Source organism: Dromaius novaehollandiae, chromosome 1 (assembly GCF_036370855.1).
Source record: "Dromaius novaehollandiae isolate bDroNov1 chromosome 1, bDroNov1.hap1, whole genome shotgun sequence".
In the NCBI taxonomy this organism is placed as follows: Eukaryota; Metazoa; Chordata; class Aves; order Casuariiformes; family Dromaiidae; genus Dromaius; species Dromaius novaehollandiae.
Genome location: NC_088098.1, coordinates 79178297 through 79204342, shown reverse-complemented (window position 1 = coordinate 79204342; position 26046 = coordinate 79178297). Strand labels below are relative to the sequence as shown.

The window sequence follows — 26046 nt, the reverse complement described above, 5'->3', positions numbered from 1 at the left end:
CAGAGCCTTTCTGATAGCTACCCAACGGCCTTCTACTTCCTACAAAATAACCTCAGGTCATTTGACTGGTTGAAAGCTGTGAGAGCTGCGTGCTTTCCCTGTCAATGGGTAACTTTTACAGATATATGTAAAAATGGTAGTGAAAATACGTCTACATTGTACCTTATTTTTGTCAATTATATGACCTAGTAAACTCAGTTAAGTGCTTCATCTGAGCAGTCTTTGCATCTGCTTGACTGAGAGCTATTTGAAACAGCAAATTTGGAAAGAGAAAACACAGTGGAAACCTGAAACAAATACAGATTCCAACCAGCAGAAGGCTCGATTTCTTTACACTTAGAATGGCACCCTGGAGGAGACTGGATAAAGTCATGCTGTTAATAATAAATGTAGGTTTTGTGTTTTATATTATGCACTCACTACAAGATCTAAGAAAGGGAAGAAGTGACTCTGTAGTAGTTAATCCTTGGTCTCTTAACCAAGAAAATACCATCTTTGAGAAACTGGACCATTTGGACTGGCGCATTTACAACCTCTGTAAGTAAAATACAGTGCTGTTTAACTTTGTGAAAATCAGATCTCTAGTTTTCCTGAAGGATAGAATGATAGATAGTAGAGCTAATATTAATTTGGATTTCACTGGACATTCTTCATTCTTTCTTGCAAACTTGAAAAGGACTTGATAATGTCTTCATTTATATATAACACAATGAAGTCTTTCACAGCCATCACTGTGTTTTTTGCATATTAGATAGCTCCTACCCCTGAACTCTTTTAGAAGGGGTTAGTGGTTTTAAGGTGATTGTATCAGCAAGCTAATCTGAAGTGGCTGTTATTCCTTGAAATGGAGGGAGTCCCTGGGAATCCTCTTACCCCATTTCCTCAGCCTCTGCTTTGTGGGTGAGGAACAAGGGTCTTGCCTTAGTCCTTGTGCCTTAAGTATAGACGCGATGGAGTAGCTCTGAGGGAAAGGGGATTGCTGAACTCAGTGCCACCTACTTAACTGGACCATGTTCTAAAGCAGCATTTGTTGATATATACCAGCAAGGCTATTTTTCTCTCAGTCTATGATGGTGCAAGCCCAACATCCAAGAAGATGTGTTTGTGTATGAGGGATATTAATTTAGGAAGGGCCTTTACTTTCTCACAGTGCAGTTTACAAATTTCGAAGGATCTTGCTTCAGTTATTTGTAGTAGCTTTGACTGTTGGGAAGGGTATGGACTTGTGTATGTCTAGCTTGTTTAAGTGTTTGCTAACCTGATCCTCCTCCACCAAGGGTAAGTCTTCATCGCTCCAGACTTCCCTCTGATCTCAAGGGCCTGGGATTCTTGAGGGCTGGGCTTACCAGTAAAGACTGAGGGAAAGAAAATATTGAGTACCTCTGCCTTTTTTGTGTCCTTTGCCACCAGGGCCCTTGACCAATTTAGTAGCAGGCCCACATTTTCCCTAGCTTTCCCCTTGCTACTTATGTACTTGTAGAAGCCTTTCTTGTTGCCCTTAACATCCTTTGCCAGTTTCAACTATAGGTGGGCTTTAGCTTTAGGTCTCCTAACCCCATCCCTACCTGCTTGGACAGTGTCTCTATATTCCTCCTGGGTCTTGTCCCTGCTTCCATCTTCTGTATACTTCCTGTTTCTATCCAAGTATGCTAGGAGCTGCTTGTTCCTCCATGCAGGTCTCCTCCCTGCTTTGCTTGACTTCTTGCTCATTGGGATGGACGGTTCTTGAGCTTGCCAGAGGTGATCCTTGAATATCAACTAGCTCTCTTGGACCCCTCTTCCTTCCAGGGCCCTATCCCATGGGATTCTTCCAATCAGGTCCCTGAAGAGGACAAAGTCTGCTCTTCTGAAGTCCAGGGTTGTGATCCTGCTCTTTGTGACGTGTCCGTACAGGAATGTCTGGGTTTCTTTTGGATCCCGGAGTTAGTTGCACTGAACTCAAGGGATCATGATTTGTCAAGTATGAGAATTTATTAGAGATAAGAGGTTATAACAAGGATAAAAGTATAGTAAAGCTAGAAATATAATGGAACTGAAAATATATATACATATCAGAGCTCTCCAGTAAAATCACAGGTGCATGGTACAATGACTGCTCTTGCCCTTTCCTTGAGGGCCACCCTCTGGTAGTTTCCCCCAGATTCTCCAGCAACAGGTGCACAGTACAGCAATGACTCTCTCCCGACTCTAACCCTTATAGGCCACCCCTCTGCTATAATTTTCTCCGGATTCCCAAACAGCAGGTGCATTGTACAACAACCACTCTTGCCCTTTATGGGCCATCTTTCTGGTCTAATTATCCTCAGTTTCTCCTCAACATGCTGTTGACATCAGGGGCATCCCTGCTGATGCGTCCTTGGGTCCGCAGGCCAGCTGACCGTGGGTCCAAGTCGGCAACAAATGTATGTGGCTTACTGTCTGTTATAGCCAGTCAAAACAATGCCAGCCCACAGCTATACAAATGTTGTATGGCTCTAGTCAATAACAGTGTGCATATCAGCAGGTAATCTAGTGCTCAGCCCACAACAGTGCTCAGTGGGTAACAATATGCCCATTAACAGGTCATTCTGTGGGGAATGGCTCCACAGCACCTAGATGTTTATGGTGTGGGTCTGTGGTGTCACTTCTCCTTTGTCTGGACTTGTCAATCATGGGGTCATTGGAGGGTGTGCCCCTAGGCGACAGCAACCTCACAATGTGGAGGCTCTGGCCGTGGTGCACTCAGGGTTTGTTAACTCTTGGGGACCACCCCAGAGCAAACCACTCTTCTGTGGGCTGCACCATCCAGAGTCCCATGCTTGCCTGTGTGGCACCTGTCACTCTTTGCCCTGCTTCCTTCCGCACAGGATTCTCAACTACACCATCTCATTGTTGCTGCAGCCAGGGCTGCCCCTGACTTTCACCTCTCTGACCACTTCTTTCTTGTTTTTAAGTATGAGATCTAGCGGAGCACCTCTCCTCACTGGGTCCTCAGTCACCAGTGCTAGGGAGTTGTCATCAGTGCACTCCAGAAACCTCCTGGATTGCTTGTGCCCTGCTGTGTTGCCCCTCCAGCTGATATCAAGGTCACTCAATTCCCCCACAGGGACCGGGGCCTGAGAACATCAAGCTTCTTCCAGTTCTCTGAAGAAGCTCCCATCTACTACTTCTTCCTGGTCAGGTGTTCTATAGCAGACAACCACTACAATGTCACCCATGTGGTCTGCTGGCTAATCATGACCCACAAGTCCTCAGCTGACCCCTCCCTGTCCCCAGACAGAGCTTCATGTATTGCAGCTGCTCTCTCACATAAAGGGCAGCTCCTCCTCCTCACCTTCCTGGCCAGTCCTTCCTAAAGAGCCTGCATCCATCCATTGCAGCTCTTCAGTTATGTGAGCTATCCCACTAAGTGTCTGTGATCTCAATGATACTGTAGCCCTGTAATGACACACAGCCTTCTAATTCCTCCTGTTTGCTTCTCATGCTGCATGCTTTAGTGTACAGGCACTTCAGAGAGGCACCCCGGTGTACTGACTTCCTAGAAAGGACATGAGGGCTTTCCCCATAATATGGTGCCATAGGCACTTCCTTATTTACATGCATGTGCTTGGGATGATTCTGTAGTAAACGTTACAGGCACTTGCCTTTATTGAAAAAGTTCTGTATTTTGAATGCTGGAGAGCAAAGATACTTTCATTTGTCTGCTCTGAATGTGAAGCTCCAAAACCAAGAGAGGGAGATTTCAGAACATGCACAGCACTTCCTGTTGGCTTGCTCTCACATGGAGAGCTGGTATATGCATTTGCTGAGTTTTTTCTGTCCCATGAGCCTGGGTGCATAACCAAACTGCGTGGGTTCCACGTGGAGCACGGGATGCTGAAAGCAAAGTCCTGCAGGATTGGCCTTCTAGGTATTTAAGTCCTTCTTGAGGACACAAGCTTTTAGTTAGACTAACTTTGGTGTACCAGGGCAATAACTTTGCGTACGCAAGCTTTTAGTTAGACTAACTTTGGTGTACGAGGGCAATAACTTTGCGTAGCTGTTCCCTGTGGGTGCTTTCTCAATATGCCAGAGTTGTGGCTTTTACAGGACAGAGCAGTGAAAGGCTTACCAGTCCAGGGAGATCATCAAGATAAGATGTCTAAGCTGCTTCGAGTGACCAAGTTTACTTAAATCCAGACAGACCATGTGGCACTGGATCGTGCTATATGGACATGGCTGCACAAAGTAATTTGTAAGGCAAATTTTAAATAAGTTAAGATTATATACACAGGGAGCATACAGGAGCATACTCTTCTGTTCCATTTTGGGCCCTGAGTACAAAATACTAGGAGATCAGGTCTAGTTCAGTGACTCTGAAGTTATTCCATTGCATCTGGAAAAAGGATGCTAATTTGTTTGAATTGATTGTGTTAACGCAACAAAGTGAGAAACACATAAGAAGAATGCCTTTTTTTCTTTCTCTTTATTGGTAAAGATAGACAAAACTGCTTTGCAGTTTTGGGATATCTGAAAGTATTCCTGAATATCGTTTCTTCAGCAATACATATCCTGAGCATGAATTAGATTTTAAAATTTGTTTTTGGATTTGTTTTTCTAAAATACTATCTTTGCTATACTTTCATTTAATTATAATTTTTTTTGAATGTAGTTAAAGCTACTCCAAATAATGTTTTAGTGCTAAAATGTCAGATCCTGGGTAGTAATTTATCATAAAGTGCCCCATAAAATTTTTAGGATATACTTATTATTCAGTGCTCAAAATCTATAATGTTACTTTATGTTCAGTGGCATTTGTGTTCTACCTTAAGGAGAGACTCTCCTTGCAGTGCTGCTAAGTTCTTTCATACACAGCCTGACAGAGAGCAAGACAAACATGGCTTTGTGTTGGAGACTGACTGGCTGCTTTTTGTGGAGAAAAGCATATCCCTCCATTTTACTAGGTCTATTATCTGGTCATTATTGTATTCATTGTTTTGGGTTAAATAATTACGGTATCCCTCCCAAGTTAGTCCAGAATAGCTTGGAGGGGAGTAGTGTTATCAGTGTCTTATGACATAGTCATACCTTGTAAACCTCACAGAACCCTGAGAGGTGAGGTTCCAAAGTTCCCGATAAGCTGATCAAAAAAGAGGGCCAAGACCAATATGGTACAAACATCCTAACATAGACGGGAACCCCACTGTGGATCTTTGATAGATTAACGTCAGTCAAACATCACGGATATGGTTTGGGTCAGATTTAATTTGTGTGCTGCTTCTACTCCTAGATCTCTCCAGTGATACCACTGTGGTGTCACTTGCTCTACGTTAGTGCGATTGAGAGCAGAATTTGGCCAATGGTATTGCAGAATGTGATGTTTAAAGATATTTCTCATGTAGGAAGGAGGATCTGATGCTACTGTCATGCTAATTTCAGGTTAGCTGTAACTTCACATATCTCTTGACTTGCATCATTGTGAGGATAATTTGGCTCACTTATGATGGACAGTATTCTCAGTTGCTGATTTAATCAATCTGCTTTCATTTTCAACCAGCAAAATCAGTGGAACAGTTTCATGAAAATATAAAACAAATAAAATATGATCAGAAACTGCAAGATAACTCCAAGAGTGAAGTACATCAGGCTGGATATGCAGAGGAGGAAAAGAAGAGTGTACATCGCTTGCTGTACCCAGACTCGCTTCTGTTCAAGCGCTGGGGTGCAGATTTAACAGAAGAGGAGCAAACTGTTGCACAGAATCTGTTCTTAAAATATGGGTATAATGTTTATCTCAGCGACCACCTACCTCTGGACCGACTTATTAAAGACACCAGATCTCCCAGGTGCAGTATAAGCCCTCTCTATATTCACAAGACAACATAAAATTAAAGGGAAGGGGTCTGCATTGCTTTAGACTAAGTTAAAATAATATACAAACAGATCTAAATCTATGCTATATTTGTTTAGAATGTTTTCTATAATTTTCTTCCAAGTATTGCTCGACTTTTAGGTAATACTCCAAAGTGTGAAAAGAAGTCACAGTATAGAGAAGTTACTTAGGAAAAAAAGAATGTAATGTTAGCATTATAATTGAAATAGGACTTCTAAAGTCAGGAAAAAGGGGAAAAAATAATAAAAAAATTCAGAAGATATGAGACCTTCTGGTCTGTTTATTTAAGCCCCAAAAGCAAGACATCTGAAACATGTTTTGCTCTAGTCTCTTACATTGTCTTTTGTAAGTCTCTTCTATGCTGCAATACCTAGAGGCTTGTATAATATCCAGGTAATATCGAGGTTTTAAACTTTTTCTTGCTTGGGACCCTCCCCCCCATGCCAATATAGCCACTAAAGAAGCAGACCTATATGTTGCTAACTTCCAGTTCCTTGTGGTATGGCTGTGAGCTATTTCCTTCTGGAGTGGACAACATTACATTGCCCTTGACCATGGGTGTCCTCTGGGCACTGGGTCAAGCCCTAACTACAGCACTAAGTCAAAATGACTGTTTTGTATGTGCTTCTCAGTTCAAAGTGTTTGAAGTAACGTGGGAGCTGTGTTCTGGCCTCCGGAGTCAGTTTTTTGGGGGCTTTTTGTGCAGCATGCCTTAAGGTGCTCAGGCAGGGTCAGCAGGAACTACAGAGGTACTCGAGCTAGCATGGTACTAGTTTGTTTCAGTACTAGAAGCAGTCTAGTGTGGGGTAGCATAGAGTTCTACAGGGACTGTTGACTCAGTAAGAAGGATTTTTGAAGCTCCTTCAAGGATTTCCTAAAGAGATCCCTTGTCCAAGTTATTCGTCTCACATGTCATCCTGTAAGTATAGCTATACCTATCTTGATCTTATTCATTGCATATATGAAAGGAGTATGATCTAATTTGCTTCTGTTTACTGCCAAGTTTGACCACTGTCATCTCCTTCTGTGGATGCTAGAAACCAAATTTCAGTCACATGTCCACTGCTTTGTAAGCTAATCACCCCTAGTGAAGTTACGCATATTCTTCAGTTACAATGTTTTATGACCCTTCAGGACTGCAAAACAATAATTGTTGTTTTTATCTTTACAGAAATTAACTTTACCCCAACAGTTTACATTCTCAGTATAACACTGTTCAAATGAATGGTGAAACTGAGTTTTGGCAGATTCCCCTCTTGCCTCTTCTACTAACTCTCATTATGTGTTTTTAAGCCTAATGTGCCAGTTCTGTCTTCTTGCAGCTGCCTTGCTCTCTGATTTTCTTTGGAAACTGTGCTAATTTGTTCTCCTTCTCTTATAGCTGTCAAAGGAAAACATATCCCCAAGACCTTCCAACACTCAGTGTTGTACTTATATTTATGGATGAGGCACTGTCAATCATTCTACGTGCAATTACTAGTATAATTAATCGAACACCTTCTCATTTATTGAAAGAAATCATCCTGGTAGATGATTACAGTTCAAATGGTAAGTGACCTGGGGAAGGCAGGAGCCTTTCTAATTTATGCTACTATTGTGTTAAATGAATGTGTCGGGCCTTTTGGAGGCACACAGAGTAGACCTCTCAAAATTCAGAGGTAAACTGAGTATACAAGAAAAAAGTACACCTTACTAGCCTGAAAAATGGCAATTAATAAGGAACATGGTGATGATCTGCAACTATTAGAAAAGTTTAAAAACTGAAGTAGGAGACTATTTATCCTCATGGGATTGTCAGGTAAGGTACAAAAATGAGAGTATACTAAGAAAGCCGTTTTTGTAAGCATCTGAACTCCTTGAAGAGTGGTGTATAGTGTTATGGAAAATACTCCTGAGGGAAGTATTGGGAGTCCTGTTGCCCTTAGAATTGGACTGAGCAAAAGACTGGAAAATGGTCTTTAAGAAATAGTCATGCCCCTGGTCTCAAGGGTGCTGTAATAGACAATATATGTCTGTTGAAATTACCCTAGTTATAATCTGTCTCGTATTGGGAGATCTTAAATTAGTCCCATGATTTTTCATGGCAATCAAACTCTGAGCTGGTCAGTAGGTTCTTTTAAATTTGTTGAAAACTAAACAGGTTGTCATAGATTATGACCAACACCACCATTGCATTGTTAGGGCCTCACCTCTGTTTTTTTGCTTACAGCGGAAATTCTGTCCTGTCCAGTTTTCACAGCACTCTCACTTGGATACTGCAGGCAAATCTGTTTTTATGTTGTCTGATAAGATGTGATTGATTCTCCTTCTTCTAGCTATTCTATTTTAAAGAATCTTTTAGGCATTTTCAGTCCAGAACAGGGAGAAGCTAGAAAGCAGTTGCCTACTTGATCTTTTCTATTTCTTAATATTGATGACCTCTGTTAATTTTTAAAAAACATTAAAATGTATGGAGCTGTTTTTAGATGATCTGAAAGGACCTTTGGAAGCACACATCAAAAGTTACAATGCAAAGCATCCTGGACTGCTGAAAATCATAAGACATCGGAAAAGAGAAGGCCTAACACAAGCCCGGATTTCTGGCTGGGAGGTGTCAACTGCAGATGTTGTTGCAATTTTGGATGCCCATATTGAAGTGAACGTAGCATGGTAAAACCAAGAGGATTGGCTTATTTTATTTATTTATTTATTTTTAGAGTAGGGAGGAGGAGGAGGACAAGGAGTTTAATTGTATAGCTGGGACAAGCATCTGTACATAGTTCTCCTTTCTGGAAAACCACGTGTTAATTGACAGCCACTGAGTCATTATTTTTGAGAGGGAAAGGGGTAAAATTGTTTGAAATAAATAGCAAAGCAGCCAGGTAACAGAGTAAGCTGTTTAGTGAAGAACAAGAGAGCAATGCCTACCATCTCTATATATTTATTACATTTCTAGGAGAAAAGACTTTGTGCAGTGAAATACCATGAGAATGATGGTTGAGAATGATGATTCCAGTCCTAGCAACTTTGTTAGCCCTTTATAAGTATATTAGGCAGCTGTAATACTGACACAACTTTAAATTGGTTTGATTCCTATTACAATTTTGGCTTTTTAGAATGTTTAACTACTGTTGCCCGTTAATTTAATAGCGTGTCATAGTTATGTAGTACTCTGGAACAAGACACAAGTGTCTGATGATGGATGTTTGTATTCTGTTAGATAATGATCTTCACAATGCTGTTTTGTGTCAAGTCTCTTTACATTCTCTCTCCTCTGGACTGTTGAATTCAGTGGCTGACTATTGTCCATGCTGTCTTTTTTCCTGGGAATAAAGTTCTTCTCTCAGCCCTCCTCAGGCCAAAAGGCAGTTTGATCCAGATCTCTCTCTTCTCTTTGGATAGCACACTCACTGACACTTCCTAGTTGTTACAGTCTTAAAGGTAATACCATAGGCCTTTAGTCATGGCTTTTAGGGCCATATGGTAGACAAAGCTGCAAAGAGTATATAGGGAGATAAAAGGTCTATTCCTCCAGGCCTAACAACAGTAAGTGTTCTAGCAAAAAATGCTGTCCCATCCTCTCCTACTGGCCTCTTCCTACTTCATACTGCAGCCATGCCATTAAGGCACAAGGGAAAGAGGGGGAACAGATCTTCCTGAGAGGTGCTCTAGACCCTGAGGATCCTCTTAACCTCTCTCCTCTTGTCTCTTTGTGCAGATAGTGAAGAACATTTAGAGTCTGTAGGAAGCAGGCCCAGGTGGCAATACAGCCCAGCAAGTTAAGAGTGGAAGTTATGGTTAGCATAAGTGACAGTCAAAATGCAAAGTTGCCTAATGGAAGGGAGGATTGAGCCATGACATTAGCAAATTGTATTACTAGTGCTCCAAGAACAGCATAATTGTTTTTGTAGAGGCAAATATCAACGATTAAATAAACAAGGTAACCCAATTTTAGAAAATGGTTCTACAGTTTAGTTCTATTCGTAAGACTTCCACTTCTTCAAGGTGATTAGACTCTGTTTGCTAATTTTGGTAGGGCTGAACCTATCCTGTCTCGAATAAAAGAAGATCGCACTGTTATAATATCACCAGTATTTGACAATATTCACTTTGATAATTTTGAGCTTCTCCAGTATTCAGTGGCTGCGGATGGATTTGACTGGGCACTCTGGTGCCTTTATGAACCTTTACCAGCTGAATGGTATGCTCTCAAAGATGAAACAGCTCCAGTTCGGTGAGTATGGATAGCACTGAGAGGGAGCCAAGATACATGATATCCAACTTAGAGCTGGAAGAGGGAAGAAGAGATTTCATAGGTGGTGGGTTAGATACCTATGAAGCACATTATGTCTAGGCAGTTGAAATGGATGGGAAAAATCTCAGTGCATTGGCTGTATTCCAGTCTCCTCTGTGCTAATCCTGCTGTCAAATTTTCAGGCAATCCTGGTCAAGTTATTTAACTTTTCTGTCTTTTGGTCCTTACCTGGGAAGGTGGTAGCAATATTCATTAATTGTCCGAGGTGAACTGTGGTCCCTCTCTCTGCTTGCCCACGAGTCTGGGGTGGATCTTACAGCTTTGCTGGGCAATGGCATGTCCCAGCTGTGAAGATTCACATCGATTCAAGCCCTGAAGTTCTTCATTTAGAGATGTAGAGGCAATGTGCAATTGAGATTACCTTGGACAGCCTTTTTCAACCATTACCACTTGATGAGTAGGATTACACAAAAGTAAGACAAAGGCATTAACACAATGCATATGGCTGTTTTACCTAAAGCAGCCCTTTACTGCTAGGTTTAGGATTCAGTCCATTTCCTTGTGCTTCCCGTATCTCCCTTAACTACTCAGATTAGTATATATACTCAACACAAGATGATTACAGGTGTACTATGATATAAGCCACCATCTTTTGCTGAGTACATAAAAGCATTGATCTCCCTGTTTTATACAGATGCCAAATGTTATTTACAACCCCTTAATAACTGTCTGTAAAGCAATATTAAAAAAAAGCCAGCAATATATAAGACACAGTCATCATATTTTTCTAGTTCTATTTTATTTACATAAAGGGCTTTAAAAATGTACTGTGTAAATCCTGAAGAGCAAAGACACTGTGAAAACATTACAAAATCATGTACTGTGTTTGTCAGAAGAGATGGAAGAATTCTTTCTTTATGTACTCTTATCTTACTCTTGGTAGCCAAACACTAGAGATAAGGCTGCATAGATGCCTAGATAAATAACTGTGTGAAATTGGAGCCTGTGTGCATTAAAAGTATTCTATAGTAAACATTAATGGTTCAGGCAGGACAATGAAATGAAAGCCAAATGTAGCTTAAAGAATGGCTCATGAGAAGGTCACAATTTTTAGACAATAAAAAATAGAACTAGGTTTTGTCATAGAGGATGAGGATATTAGAAGCACAAAATGATTTAGGTTGGAAAGGACCTCTAGAGATCATCTAATCCAGCCCCCCCTGCTCAAGCAGGGTCACCTACAGCACGTTGTCCAGGACCCTGTCCAAACAGCTGTTGAACATCTCTCCAAGGATGGAGACTCCACAGCCTCTCTGAGAAACCTGCTCCCATGCTCAGTCATCCTCACAGTAAAGAAGTTCTTCCTTATGTTCAGACGGAACTGCCTGTGTTTCGGTTTGTGCCTGTTGTGTCTCGTTCTATTGCTGGGCACCACTGAGAAAAGTCTGGCCCCATCCTCTTCACACCCTCTTTTCAGACATTTATATGCATCGATAAGATCCCCCAATGGAGCACCATGTCACTTTCAGTTCCCTTTCCCCCACACTACAGGCTGGTTTCAACAATAGTAAAATTGTTCTTGCTAAAGAGTTGTCTCAGTTCTCCTTCAAAACCTCAATTTATAGTGATTCCATCGTCCCCCTTGGCAACCAGCTTCAGTGTTTTAGCTTCTTTAATGTTAGATAAAATTTCCTAATGTCTAACCTAAACCTTCCTTGCTTCAGTTTTATCTGATTCTTTCTTCTTGTTTAAGATATCTGAAGACTGTTGTTATGTCTCCTCTGATTATGTTTTTGTTGTTGTCTGGACTCTTTCCTACTGGTTTACATGATTTCTTTTAAGTTAACCTGTTACTCTCTGAAATACATTTGGAATCCTTTTGGAAGCCTAAGCAGTGATTGATTGCTAATTGACTTTACTTTGTTTCCATCATTGTTGCTTCTTTCTCATTTTACTTTTTTGTTCTCCAGAAGCCCATCTATAATGGGGATTCTTGTTGCACATAGAGAATTTTTGGGTGAGATTGGTGTCCTGGATGGTGGAATGCACATATATGGAGGAGAAAACGTGGAACTTGGCCTGAGGGTAAACGTTTTTTTGGGGTTTTTTTTCTAAAAGAAGCATTGAAAATTGGTACATGATTTTTGAAAGTACTCAGGTTACTGGTCATTGCCCAAAGCATGGGCTAATTTTTCAGAATAATTCAGTTTATTTTGGGTACCAAGGGATGTGGATAGGTTTCCAGAAGTGTTTAAGTCTCAGCAGCACACTTTTATATGTGGTTCTTAAGGAGTTTGACTCCTGATGTGAAAACATGCTTCAATTGGAAAATACTGAATCATGAGATGCGGTTCTCTGCAGAAATTTATGTCTTTTGGCTCAACAATAGAATAAGATGAAATCAAATTAAGTAAAGCTAGATAAAGTTAGGAAAAAATTGTAACAGAAACAAGTCTGTCTGTCCTAGAAAGTAATGTGCTTGTCATCTTTGGGTATCTTCAGCTCAAGGATGGATGCCTCTTTTTGCTGGAAGAGTTTCACCAGGAGCGTCTTCAGTTCTTAGAGAATTTGTTAGAGCACTAGAAATGGTATTAACAAGTATTTCTGAAAAGTAATAGTAGTGGGAAGTATTCTAGAAGACTTGAGAGGAAAAAAAATGAACATAGCACTTATCTTTACAAAGAAGAGAAAGGATGGTAGGGCATAAGAATTATAAACCTGTCAGCAAGATTTCAATTTCTGGGGGGGGAGGGTTGGTTAATTTGCTCTCTCTGCCAATATGCAAGTTAGGGAGCTTTGAAAGAGGCTAGTAACCAAGTTCAAAATAAACATGAGGAGGTTCTTTACTCTTCAGATAACAGACTTATGGAGCTCCTTGCCAAAGAATACTGTGGATCTTAAAAACTTGCAGGGATTCATGGGGAGAATGAACAGGTTTCTGAAAGAAAAACCTTCTGAGAGTTAGCGAACAAATGTGAACCACAGGAATATGCAGAAAGTCCCCAGAGCTGAAAATAGTTGGATTCTGTGGGAAGTATCATCCCTATTTGCCTTGTTTTTACTCTTTCCCAGGCATTAGTTTGTGGTCACTGCTGGATACAGAATCCTAGGCTAGATGGGCCTTTGGTCCGGTATGACCATTCTCTTATGTTCTTACAGCTTTTTCTTTTAGTTCTGATATCTGTTTGTAAACACATTTAAGATAACATAGACAACATACATTTGTCTAAACAAATTATATCAAACAGGTCTATTTCTTTTCTGTGACAGGGAACAACTGAAGAGTCTGAAGCAAAGTAGAGAATGAATAGAGGTCTAGCAACATGTGATATTAGAGCAGAGACTGGAGGAAATGAAGTTGTTTAGTCGGTAGAAAAAATGATGGAGAGGAGATAGAGTAACTGTCTTCCAACTACGTTAAATGCTAGGACAGATGGAACTCCTCTGTAAATTGACATCCTGTGTCAGACAGCACACTGAGTTACATGGATTTATTAACTTGGGTTGATGGTCTATTGGAGATGCTGACACCTTTGAACATCACCACTATACGTAGTGGAGATGTCCAAAGACTCCATTCTTCAGTTTCTGTCTGTAAAATAGAAATTTGATGTTATCACATCACATCAGGTGACACAGGTGGTGAATTAATATTTCAGTTGTCTTGCTTGAAAATACATTTACGCTTTATTTTCTATTGCCTTGTGAAGCTAGTGCTGTGTGGTCTAAGCTAGTGCCCTGTGTACTTCCCAGCTTGAGCTTAGATCAGCATAGATCCAGTACTATACAAAGCTTATAGTTTCTTGAAGAGCTTCCACACTTGCACTGGCTCATGCACAGTCAGGTTGGGTGTGTTTGTGCTGGACCCTTATGCTTTTGAAGCATAGGTTGCAATATGAGTAGGCATCTCTGTGGATGCCATGTAGGCACGTTCCAGGAATCCACTGGACAACTACTTCGTGAATTCTCTCTAGTTTTTAAGATTCTGCAGGACCAATTTTGTCCTTGTCATCTCCTGGGTAATATTATTACTTCTGAAAGATTCAGGCCCACATCCACCACAGTCTTTAGCTGTTTGGGTCCCAGTGAGATCATTTGGAGATATGCACTGGTTTATCTTAGCACATCTGTGCCAATGATTCTGAGTGCATTATAACTGAAAACTAGTGAACAGTTTTGTTGATGATGATGGCAAAGAGGAGAAAGAACATTCCTTTACTCTCTTGGAGCTGTGACCTGTGATAAGGCTACACATAGTGGGAATAAAAGATATTGAAAAATTCCCTTTATTTTCTCAAGTCAGGAAATAGGGCTTTGAATGTTTAGAGCACATGAGTCTGTCTGGTAAAGGAATGGGGGGAGCAGAAATAGGAGCATTCTAACAGTAAGTGAAAAGAGTTTGAGTAACCAGGCAACTTTACCTGAAGTTCTCTCTTCTCAATCCAGGCCTGGCAGTGTGGAGGGAAAATAGAAGTATTGCCCTGCTCAAGAATTGCTCATTTGGAAAGAGCTCACAAGCCTTACTTGCCAGACTTGAGTATCTCTGTGAGACGGAATGCCTTGCGGGTGGCAGAAGTGTGGATGGATGACTACAAGTACATGGTCTACTTAGCATGGAATCTTCCAGTGGAGGTGGTGGTGTTTCCCTGTATTTCAATTGGGATCCATAGTCTAAAAGTCAAATAAGAGCAAGTGATCATATGACAGGAGGCAAGCTGGAGTGGTTATGAGATTCACTGTAAAAAAAAAAAAAATGTTATTAATACTGATACATTAATTATTGATACAGATGGCATCCAACATCTGTGATCATGGCCATGTCCCTCTTATGCTAAGTGCTGTATATTCACAGACCAAGAGCTGACAGCTAGCTTAAAGACTTTAAATCAAATCAATCCACATACATTTTATCTAGCAGATATCTAGCAGACTTAGCATTAGTTTACCTGGGATCTTTACAAATTCTTGTGAAAGAAAACTTCTCTAATGATCTGGATGTCCCTGAATATCTTTAAATAGGCAAAAGTGAACCTTGAATAGAAAATTCAGTTACTCTTCATCAAATATCCAACAGCTATTTAAGTGAGGTCTCCTGTCTGCATTTCAAAGTTCTGCTTTTGTTTTCCTGGAATAAAAAGGAGAAAGTCTTATAGCATCCTTGGAAGGCTGGAAAAATGCTAATATGAGGAAATTAAGAATTATAAATTCTCAGTGTTCATAGATACAGTTGGAAGCTCAGTATTAACTTTTTCTTCAATGTGGTGCTGTTCTTAATATGATCTGTTAACACAGCATTGTGAATTGTATCAGGCACCACGCATATAAAGTGATTTTTAATGCTTTTTTTGGGGGGTACTAAATCCCAGGATATCGATTCCTCATTTGACTTGATATTCTTAACCCTTACTGAGAACTACAAAGTAAACCTTATGAATGTAGCTTCCTGTTTGATTCTTTGTTAGAACTTTTCAGTTTTCTTGTACTGCGATCAGATTTTGGTTTTTTATGCCTATTTATGAAAAACTGTTTTTTACACTGCTATTTTTCCTTTAGAGATAATCTATGTCCTTTAAATTACTGTGTTTGGGTTTTTTTGTTTTAATTAACCTCAGTAATTCTGAATATGGTTTTAACTTCCCTCCTGACAGACTGTTAAAAATACTGGAAGTGTCAACACCATTTTTTGAGTATTAATATCTTCCATGAAGAAGGAAAAGCTCATGAAGTCCTTACTTCAATGGATTTATGCATCTTTAATAAAGGAAGGATAGCCTCCTACCTCCTTCTGTTTTCTTGAATAGATATTAAAGAAACAAATTAAAATATATTCTAAAATACATGTGTTATGCTAAATATATAGCATAAATTAATACATTAAAAAATCCACTTCCTCTTCCCATTAATTGACTTTTACTGAAAGTATTTGGGATTCTTCCTTAGAACCATTTTTTTCATCAGAAATGTTAGTCACCAAAAATGAAACTGTTGATAGGAACAAAAGCACCAGTTTTCACAGTGAATCAATTTCTGGTCTTGAAAGAAGCTTGTTCATCTTAAACAATCACTTTTCTTTGGAATATGCAATAGCCAGGTTAAAGTTCCTGAGCTACATGTTGCAGGCCAGGGACTTGTTCTGTGTTTTAGAGAACTGTGTAAAAACAGGATGTAATCTTCTGTAAGGCTATTTTCTGTCCAGCTCTCCTGCTGGAGCTGTTCTGCTTTATATAAGCAGTTACATCATCTTGAAACAAGAATTTGAATCTTGATCTCTCTCATATGACATAAGTGCCACAGTCAATAGACTGTTGTTCAAGCTAGCGTTGTTAACAAGCTCTCTCATCTTTTCACCTTGATCTAGTTTTTATGTCACTATAAATTAGGAAAACTACTACTTCCTATCCATGTCTAGTTTTGATATTCTTTACATTTATGAAGTCATAACATGTTAGTTCTTCAGTAGCTTATTGGAACTTCCAGACAAAACATGCTCAGAATTTCTGAAGTTTAAAAAATGTGTGTTCAAATGAACTTTTAAATATCTTTTGTTTGTTGTGAGTAGTCAATATGGAGAAGGAAGTCTGTATTTCTCCAGTTTCTCAGACTGTCTTAATGCGCTGAAATTAAATGTGATGTGCTTCCAGAATCCTGGAATAGACTTTGGAGATGTTTCTTCCAGAAAGGAACTAAGGAAAAAACTGAACTGTAAAGGCTTTGACTGGTACATAAAAAATGTTTACCCTAATTTAGTAGTTCTGCCCAACATTGTGGCCTATGGAACAGTAAGTATTGAGTCTACTTATTTCAAATATGAAACAATTCATTAACTCCAGTGTTATGAAGAACTGTTGTGAACAGTTCTATGTTTTGCTTAGAGATTGTGATATAATTTTTTAGAAATTTTAGAAAGGCTTCTAAATTTCTTTCTAGACGCTGAAGTTTTCTAAAATCTTTTTCATATTTGTTGAGAATCTAGAATTTCTGAACTGTTGTTATTTTTATGTACTGATGGGAACATAAAAGTTGCTTGGGAAAGTGCTTAATATGCATTGTTTTATTGCATGTAAAACTTGCCAGGTGAGTAACAAGAATGGATCAATATCTTCCAGTAATGGTCTGCATTTTTCAATGGAATAGTGTGGAATTCTTCTGCTGAGATTAAAAGTCTAGCAGGATAATAATTCGGGAGCTGTGCAGATATAAATCAAGACAAAATAGCATATAATAGTGTGGAAGACAGGCCATTATTTGCAAAAGAGAGAGAATTAATCAGTCAGGCTGCAGTGTCTTCCTGATATAGGTAGACTGTTTCTAGACCCAAGCTTGTATATCTCAGTAGAGCTGGGCAGTTGTACCACCTGTTTGGAGCTGCCTGGTGACCTCTGACATGGTGCTACATAGTACAACGTAGACGAGTCTTTGAAGGACCTTAGATTTGTTTCTTATTTGTGCTATGATAATCATTTCTGCAAAGGTAGTCTGAGGTTTCTTTTCTAACTCCATACTGTATTTTCCACTTTGGAATTTGATTCAGAGCCTTGCTCGCAGGAGAGTTCCAAAATCAGTAGTGAGGTGCTGGAAACAGGATAGCTGTTCCTCACAGTAAATTTTCTATTTTATCCTGTAGATGAGAAACACATTGAAAGAAGACATCTGCATTGATCAAGGTCCTGTCCCTGGAAATACACCAATTATGTATGTTTGTCATGCATACTCACCGCAGGTAATGCAGACAACTGATCAGATCTTCAGATGTGAGCCATTACTAAAGTGTAACTTCTCACAGGACTATAGAATGGGCATTTCAGAACTGTCATCTTTGTGCTATCTAGAGGGGAAGATTAACCTTCACTTCAGTATATTCTGCCATTCTGCCTCTGCCCCCATCAAAACAATAGCAGCACAGGTTCCTGTGGTGATCTAAGTACATTAAACTGAGGCTTTTGGTTTAATCTTGCCAAAAAGTAAGACCTTGTGTTGATACTGACTGATGTTTTTGATTAACAGAAGATCAGTGGGCTGAATAGGTCAGAGACAGCTCTTCCTCACACCTTGCTGCCTGTCCTCTCAGTAGGAAGGAAGCTGAGGGTTACCATTCAACTGCAAACACCTTGCTTTTGTCTATAGGCAAAGGAGAAAGATGTCGTCCCTTGTATGGGATCAAATTCATCCTGGTTTAATTACTGATCAGTGAATGCTAGTTCTGTACAGCCAATATTTCACACTTAATGTGAGTTGCAGAACCGTTTGAGATTTCCTTGGTATTTTAATTCACTGACAGTGGTGTCACCTTCCCTCTCAGCACATCTTTTATCACAGCACTGGAGAAATATATGTAGGTGGTTTGCGTGCCCGACTGAATACGATTGATCGATGCCTAACTGACCCTGGGAGTGGAGACTTGCCAGTTTTAGAGCAATGTGACACAGCTGTGAATAGCGGCCTGAACCTGTATTGGGATTTTAAGCAAGTAGGTACATTTCTATATCCCCTCATTTCAGTAAGCTTTCTCACTATGAGGAATCCTAAACACCTTCCTTGCAAAAGGGTTTGCTTCTGAATAGGGTTGCTTCAATTTCAGGACTTGCAGGTACCACTGGAAGAGATAAGGTGAAGTCAATGAGTCTGCAGGGGTGTGTGATGTTAAAAACTAGGGGACAGTCACACATATGTAACTGACTGACCTACCAGAATTTAACCAATTACTACACATTATCTGAGCCATAGGCACAGATTTGTCCATCTGTCTGTCTTGGTGCAATCAAGTGGTTTAATCTAAAGCCTTTTACTTTTTAGCTGTGCAGGTGAAAAATTCTCACTTGCTCATCTGTCACAGCCCATTTCACAGGCAGAAAATGTGCAAGACTTGGTATCTCCTGTTTTTGATGGTCAGACTATAAATTATGAACTCTCTTCGCTGTCCACCATCTGTCTTCCCAGCCTCCTCATGGGACCAGTTTGTCTTGACAAAAGAGCAGCAGGCCGGCCTCTATGTCCAGAGCACTCTCTGGAGCCATCTTCAGCAAAAGCATCTTAGCATGGAAGTCCTTGTCAGGGATCAGGCTGGGCTCACCCTCTCTGGGCTCAGGTTACAGCCTGCGATAAAACTCACCCAGTGCATAGTTCAGTTGTCTCCATTTGTGCCGTATTTATGGCAGCTGACACTGACAAACTTCAGATCCCAAGTGATAATCTCATATTCTGCATTCGGTGTCTCTTTCTTGTGCTCAGTCAGCTGACCTAAGGCAGATGCTGCAGCAAGATAAATGGGCAGCAGCAGCAACGATGGAGGGGAGAGGTGGGAAAGGAAGGTATGAAGCTTTTCCCTTCTCAGGCAGTTCAGATCTCATCAGTTTATGTAATTAATAAGTAATTAATCTTGCATATAAGCTGTGGGCCTGTTTACTATATCCCTTTTTCAGTGAAATACTAGACAGGAGACAAATCTTGGGGAAGTGGTTGAGACTAGGGTTGAATTGCTGAAAGACAAAGGTTTCAGTGATGTATAACAAATAATATGGCTCTACACAGTCTCCAGAAATTTTGCTAGCACAGAGTTTCTCTTGTTCTTAGTCTGCTGTGTAACCACAGAACTTAGAAAAAGGCAAAGGTATGTTTCTAAAGATTTTAGACCCACCTTAAAAGTAAATCTTTGGCTCTTTGTGTCAAACATCATTAGAGCAAAACAACTATTTGCCTAATGAAGCCTGTTAAGATCTTGTTGGTTCTGTAACCCAGCCTCTTACAAATGTCATCCTTTCCAGTATGATGAGAGGACTTAGTCACACCCACCCTATTCACAATAGTTTACACTGAAATACTGACAGAGATAAGAGGTGAATATTCTCTTGATCTTTTATTAGCTCTTTTCTTGCAGAACAAGATACAGTATAAAAATTACTAAAATGATGTTTTGAACTGTAAAAAACCCCCACAAAATAGAATAAAAACCCTCAGAAAAACAGAAACAGAATAAGTATGCAAATATATTTTAATAAACATTGGAGAGTTCTGAAAGCTGTCATGCTTCGTTAACATGGAGAAAGTGCAAAACTTTTCTTTCCGGTCTGTGCCCTGGTAGTATTTATCAGACACATTTGTAGAGGCCAAGAGAATTGCTTCCTGACTGAGCAGTAAATTTTTAAGCCCACAGCCTCCCTTGTATTTTCCTTTCTTTTGCAGGGATCAGCAGTAATCAACAGAAACACTAGAAGATGCCTTGAAATTACAGGAGACAATCAGTCTTCATACCGACTTGTGATGCAGGCCTGCTCAGGACAAAGGTGGAATATTCAACATACTCTTAAGGACTGGGGAAAGACGAAAGATCTGGAACAGAAGACACAGCATTCAAAGCATTGACTGGAGGACCTTGATTCATGAAAATTTCTGTGCTCATAACACAACACTGGAAGCAACAGTTTGAAGAGTTTGTTTACACAGGAACTTACAATATACTAGCTACTCATTTACAATGAGTACTACTTCCAGTAGTTACGAGCCATGACTGCAAAGGTCCACATTCATCTTACCACATTCATGCCATCTGCCAGAGTTTCCTCAGTTAGGAGTGAGATTGCCTTGGCTCTGTCTTATAATCATGGGAGGGAAGTGATTGCTTCTAGAAGTGTTTCAGCCCATCTGAGTTCTCTATGTTCTTTAGAGGTGACTATCTCTGCTCATTGATGGTGTAAGCCCTCTAACTTTCTAAATTAGGCATTTCAGTTACATATTGCAGTTTAGAAGGAATGAATTTGAGTCTAAGATTTCCTGTCACACACAGAGTTTACTAAAAATGGACCATTTGTCTTTTTCTAGGTTGTATAGACAATACAAAAAAATCTTGTAAGGGTGTGTTTATGGTAGAGGGGGAAAAGAAATGCATCCTTGTTCTGCTTCTCTTATGAGTCCACTAGACATGAATCTTCTTCTCAGTTAAATTCATTAGATTGGGCAGTACTACACTAAGGCAGTACTTGAAGCTGGTTTGTGCCAGCCACCTAACAGTGTGGATAGAATCCAGTCAAACCTTTGGAAGCAAGGGGATCCAACTCAGTCTGTTCTGCAAATGAACACAAGCCCAATGCCATAGTGTGCATGCGTCAAAGAAACTCAGTAAAATATTGCAGGAATGCTAAAGGGAGGTAGTTTGTGTCTCTCTGAGCCCTTCCAGGTAGACATGCTGTGAGTTCTTGTTCTCTGCTTTAGAAATAGGGTTAGGTGGAAATGGTTCTTCTGCTTCTTAGAGTAACCACTTCTAAGTCCTACTTTATTTGTTGAAGGGAACTCCTGTAAAACAAACTTCACTGAAATCATTTAGAGCTTTGGCCTGAAGTAGTTTCACCATTAAGCATGCCAAACATTTTATCTGAATAGAAAATGGATTCAGGTTTTGTTTGAATATTATCTTGTGAACTTGTGTGCCTCCTAATTTCTCTCTAAACTTGATGTGGATAATTTGGCTCTGGTATTCAGGACTGTAATTGGGCAAGCTCTTAAAGAACAATCTTAAGTCTCTTAAGGTCTGTTCACCTGCTTTTTTTGGTTCTGAAAAGTTATTGGTAAAAAGCCACATTTTAATCCGACTTCAATTAAATTACTAGAATCAACTTTTATTGCCATATCCTTAGTTAAAGCAAATAACATTACAGAAAGAGGAATAACTGCTCTGGAGTAACAAAGTGGCTTACCAAAATCCAAGGATTTGCGTTGTGGTAAGCACAATGAACATGGTGGGAATTTCGCTGGTACCATTGAGATCATAATTTGTCCTGCTACTGCTGATGATGGTGCATACATTTACTTAATCATTTTTCATCTTAATACAATACTTTAATAGAACCAAAATGTTGCAGACATTTGGACAATTTTGTTTTGAAATTAGAGTTCGGAAAACATCAAAAAGTTCCATAAAGTTTGGATCTTCCGTTTCCAAATGTACAGCCTTTAGTTATATATAAGGATCAACACAAAAACAAAATGCTTCAGATGTATCAAAATCAAATATTTTGATATATCCTATATATGAGTAGTTTTAATTTCCTGAAGACCCTCCAAAAATATGGCTTTTTGGCTAATTTTTTAATGGGAAAAAAATAGTAGCCAGAGGAGAGAAATTCCATTTTCAGACTAGTGCTTTCTAGTGAGACATAAATAACAACTTAATGTTTTTTATGCTGCAATAGTAATTCATTGTTCTCACTAGTAATAATTTTCCACTTGGAAATTCACTGCACGATGAAGTGATTGGTGCATGATTCCTTGACAAGTCAACAATAGTGGTAGGACTAGAAGCTGTAAATCATGGGGTATCTTGAGAAGGAAGCTATGACTATGACATGGCATAATGAGTGGAATCTGTTCATTGACCTGAAAACCAGTCTTCAGCTGAGCCTACAGAAACACACACCTCAGCTTCTGCAAAATAACAATAATACTGCAGTACCATGTGTTATCCAGAGGAACACAGGTAATACATAATAACATAAACAGGTGTTTTTAATGGTTGTGCAGCCCCAAAGGAATAGGACAGCCTAAATTCAGAATAAATATAAACAAAATGACCAAGGTGTTTGCTACTGTTAAGGCAGCCCCAAGGATAAGCCTACACAGACCAGGAAAGCTATTTTCTTTGGGTTTGTGCTCTAGCAAACTTTGTTTTAGTATATATGCAATAGGAAGCCACCTTAGGAGGAGGAATTAAAGGGAGAAAAGAGTTTTTTCTTTATTGCCTGGGAGAATAGGGAAAAGAGGCAGTCTGGGAACAGGAATTATTTAAAGACTGCTAATTATTAATCTCTTTGGGGGGAAAACAAATCAGGGAGCAGACTATTATTTAATCTATCATCAGGGGATTAGTTTATTTCTGACCAGCCGTGAGGGGTGGAACTGTGATAATTAAGAATCAAATAAATTTAAAAAACAACCTGACTGTTTTCATTCACATTTTTATGCCCGATTTTTCCCACCAAAATTAATTTCCTAAATTTCCCCCTTGTTGTGGAGCTCATCCTTTTGAATCATTAAACTTACGTGTTATCATTGGGGTATGGCTGTCTACTCAAGTTGAAAGAAGTGCAACCAGGTTCAGTGGGCAATTTTAAACCAAATAATTATTATCATTTTATCTGTTTTATGTCCAGAGTATGGGTTCCTCTCTAGGTATAAGAACATTTGGTAGAAGAATTACATTTTTCAGAGAGTTGGATGATTTACTATTGGTTTCACCAGTTTTCCACTATGTGTGTCCTTATCACAACAAATTTTTTCCATTTCTGAACAAGATTGAAATAACACACTTTGTTCTCTGGTTGCAGGCAATGTTCCTAGGCTTTGTTCATCCCTATTTAAGTTTTCATATGCCTGCCTGTTTTCATGCACACATCTTCGAGCACAGTGTGTTTTCCAGGATATTTTTGCTAAGTATTCTGTGAGTGAGTGGTTTCTGAAATCCTTGGCAAACTAGGAACCTGAGATATTCCTTCTGCTGAGAGACCTGGCTGAGGCAAGGAGGTTAGCCAGTTGTGACAGTCCAAGGAGAGTGCAGGTAATTGCTAGGACTGGGCTGAATCGTGGAGCTGCTCAGAGTGCATAAATGGAGATAATAACTTAAGGCTGAGTAGTACATACCCTAGAGATGGAAAAGAAAGAGAGGATGTAGAGCACCAGAAGTCTGAAGAAGCAAGCTCAGGATTCATAAAGTGGAGATCACATCAGCTGCTTACGGGGAACAGTGGGGACTTGAGAGGGTTGTTCGATAGAGGAGACAGAAGTTGGAAACAATGAAGATTGAAGCAAATGAGTGGAGAGACACAGCAGTGTCTGCGGTAAGGAGGAATGGCTCTGATGCAGAATAGAGCTAGGATTTTGGAAAGAGCTGGCCTGTCCTGAGGAAGTAAGGAGAGGGTCTGGGGCTCTCTGGGGTTGTGAGTAGTTAAGCTAGGGACACTCCAGCCTCCTCTGCTCATTCTGTTCTCTAGTTGTACTTGTCTCCTTATGATATCTGCTTTGGCATCTGAAGGAGATGAATTATTATTTTCTTCCTGATTGTGTTTGTTCAGTTTGCATGACAGAGCCTAATTTGTTACTCTTTTGCTCTGACACTATATGTACTTAATAATGATAATAAAGATAAGAGCCACAATAAAGAGTTTCTATCACCACCCCGAAACAATCCGTAACAACAGTGCAAGCCTGAAAATTTCCAAAGAGATGAAGTATTTACCAATCACACAGGGCAGATTAGGCTTTAAAGACAGGCTCAGGCCATGTTTTATCTCTAACGCATGGAAAATATGGCACTGAGCTTCATGCTTGTATCCACACATACGTAAATTCCACTTCAATATTCAGCTCACCTCCCTATAGCAAATGTGATTTCAGTAGTTGTTTTTTACTTCCACAATGTAGGTAAATTACATCTACTGAGATATGATAGCTATTGTGGTCATGCTTATAATCTTGGATTAGATTTTAGACTGCTTTTGCTGATACTGGGGAGAAACTCACTGTTCCTTCAAAGCATGTTCCTCCATCTGTTCACTGATAATTTATCTGCAGTTCCTGGCCCTTCCAACCTCCCTCCCCTGGACAAAGCAAAAGGCAATCTTACAGTGTATGTGTTTGCCTGCAGAATTCCCCAGAAATCTGATGAAAGATGAACTATTAATTTTTCAGCTGAAAGGGTTTCCCGATGCTTAAAATCCAGTCAAGCTGGCATTCATGCCCTTCAACAGTAAGGAAGCTGAGGATTGTGTGATAAATATGAAAATATATGATTGTCTAAAGAAAATGATTCTAATGATTCCACCAGTTCAAGTTATTTTATTTGAATAGACATCCATTCACACACAAAATCAGAACTGCATTCGTGAATGAGTGATATAGGTGTTAGCAGCCATGATTCAGAGACTGAAAACTGGCCAACTTGCTGATGGAGGCCCAGTTTGGCACAGCCCTGCTGTAACAAAATCCAGATGACATCATCTTACGACTGTGCTGGACACAATGGGATTATCAAGATTAATCAATATGGATTTTATCTGCTCTGCTTGTGTATTGTAGGAATTCAAGGGAACCAGAAAGTAACTGAACAGCAAGTTTCTTCCTCCTCCCTCTGTTATCAGGAAGATACTGAACTGGGATCTGTAGTGATCCTAACAGGAAGACTACATCGAGGAGTTAGTGGTCCACGTAAGAGTTGAACTGAGTAGGCACAGGCCTGTGCTGTGCTGCATGTAGCTGCAGAATAAACTTAGCCAGCTAATTGTAATGAAGGAGTCCTTAGGCAGATCCCAGTTGGCACCAAGGATTATGCCAATTCTGTGTCCTTGTCTGTATCTAAAAGTGAAGCAGCATGTTGTCACGTGAACATCCTTTCTCTTGACTGTAGCAATGATTAATAGAGTCATTTTCTTCTAAGAAAATCCTATAAGAGCTCTAAAGACCAAACTGCCGGTGAATCTCACCACGTGTGGGTTCTGCGCAGTGGGCTGTGTCCTGACTGAGAGCTCTGTTGGATGCTGTATCATGCTGGAGTTCCCAGCATCAGAAGCGGTGTAAGATTTAACTGCTAATCTTTTATTATGCTTCTGTCTTTTATTATTCTGATTAAAAATTGTATTATACTTAAAGATTCAAGTGGGGATTCTTTCTTGCTGACCTCTTCTGAGGTCCAGAAAGAACCAGCACTTCCTAGGTGCACAACAGGAATCTGAATTCAAAGTTTTCCTATATGATGAGTTTTGATGCCTGTGTTGGTTTGTGTCATGACCATGGTTATTTAGGAGAAACCCAAGTCCAAGAAAATATTCTGGAAGGTGGACTTTTTGATCTATTATAATGGATCTGAAGAGAAGAATCTGCTTAGTTAGCTGTGTTTTACACCTCATGGGCACAGCCTAGTAGCATGCATTCTTGACTGTGTGGAATGGCAGAAGCTCCTTAGCAGATTCTCCTTCACCAT

General features: G+C 39.8%; 1 protein-coding gene across 1 annotated transcript; it reads left to right on the top strand.

The window, feature by feature from the left end:
• GALNT8 (polypeptide N-acetylgalactosaminyltransferase 8) lies at nucleotides 1-24244 on the top strand. Its single transcript, XM_026106271.2, has 11 exons — nucleotides 1-537; nucleotides 5516-5804; nucleotides 7233-7399; nucleotides 8317-8500; nucleotides 9867-10064; nucleotides 12056-12170; nucleotides 14532-14717; nucleotides 16727-16864; nucleotides 17710-17805; nucleotides 18385-18552; nucleotides 20265-24244. The coding sequence occupies exons 1-11, from the start codon at nucleotides 342-344 to the stop codon at nucleotides 20442-20444; spliced, it is 1917 nt and encodes a 638-aa protein (XP_025962056.2). The 5' UTR covers nucleotides 1-341; the 3' UTR covers nucleotides 20445-24244.
• Nucleotides 24245-26046: the final 1802 nt, after the last annotated feature.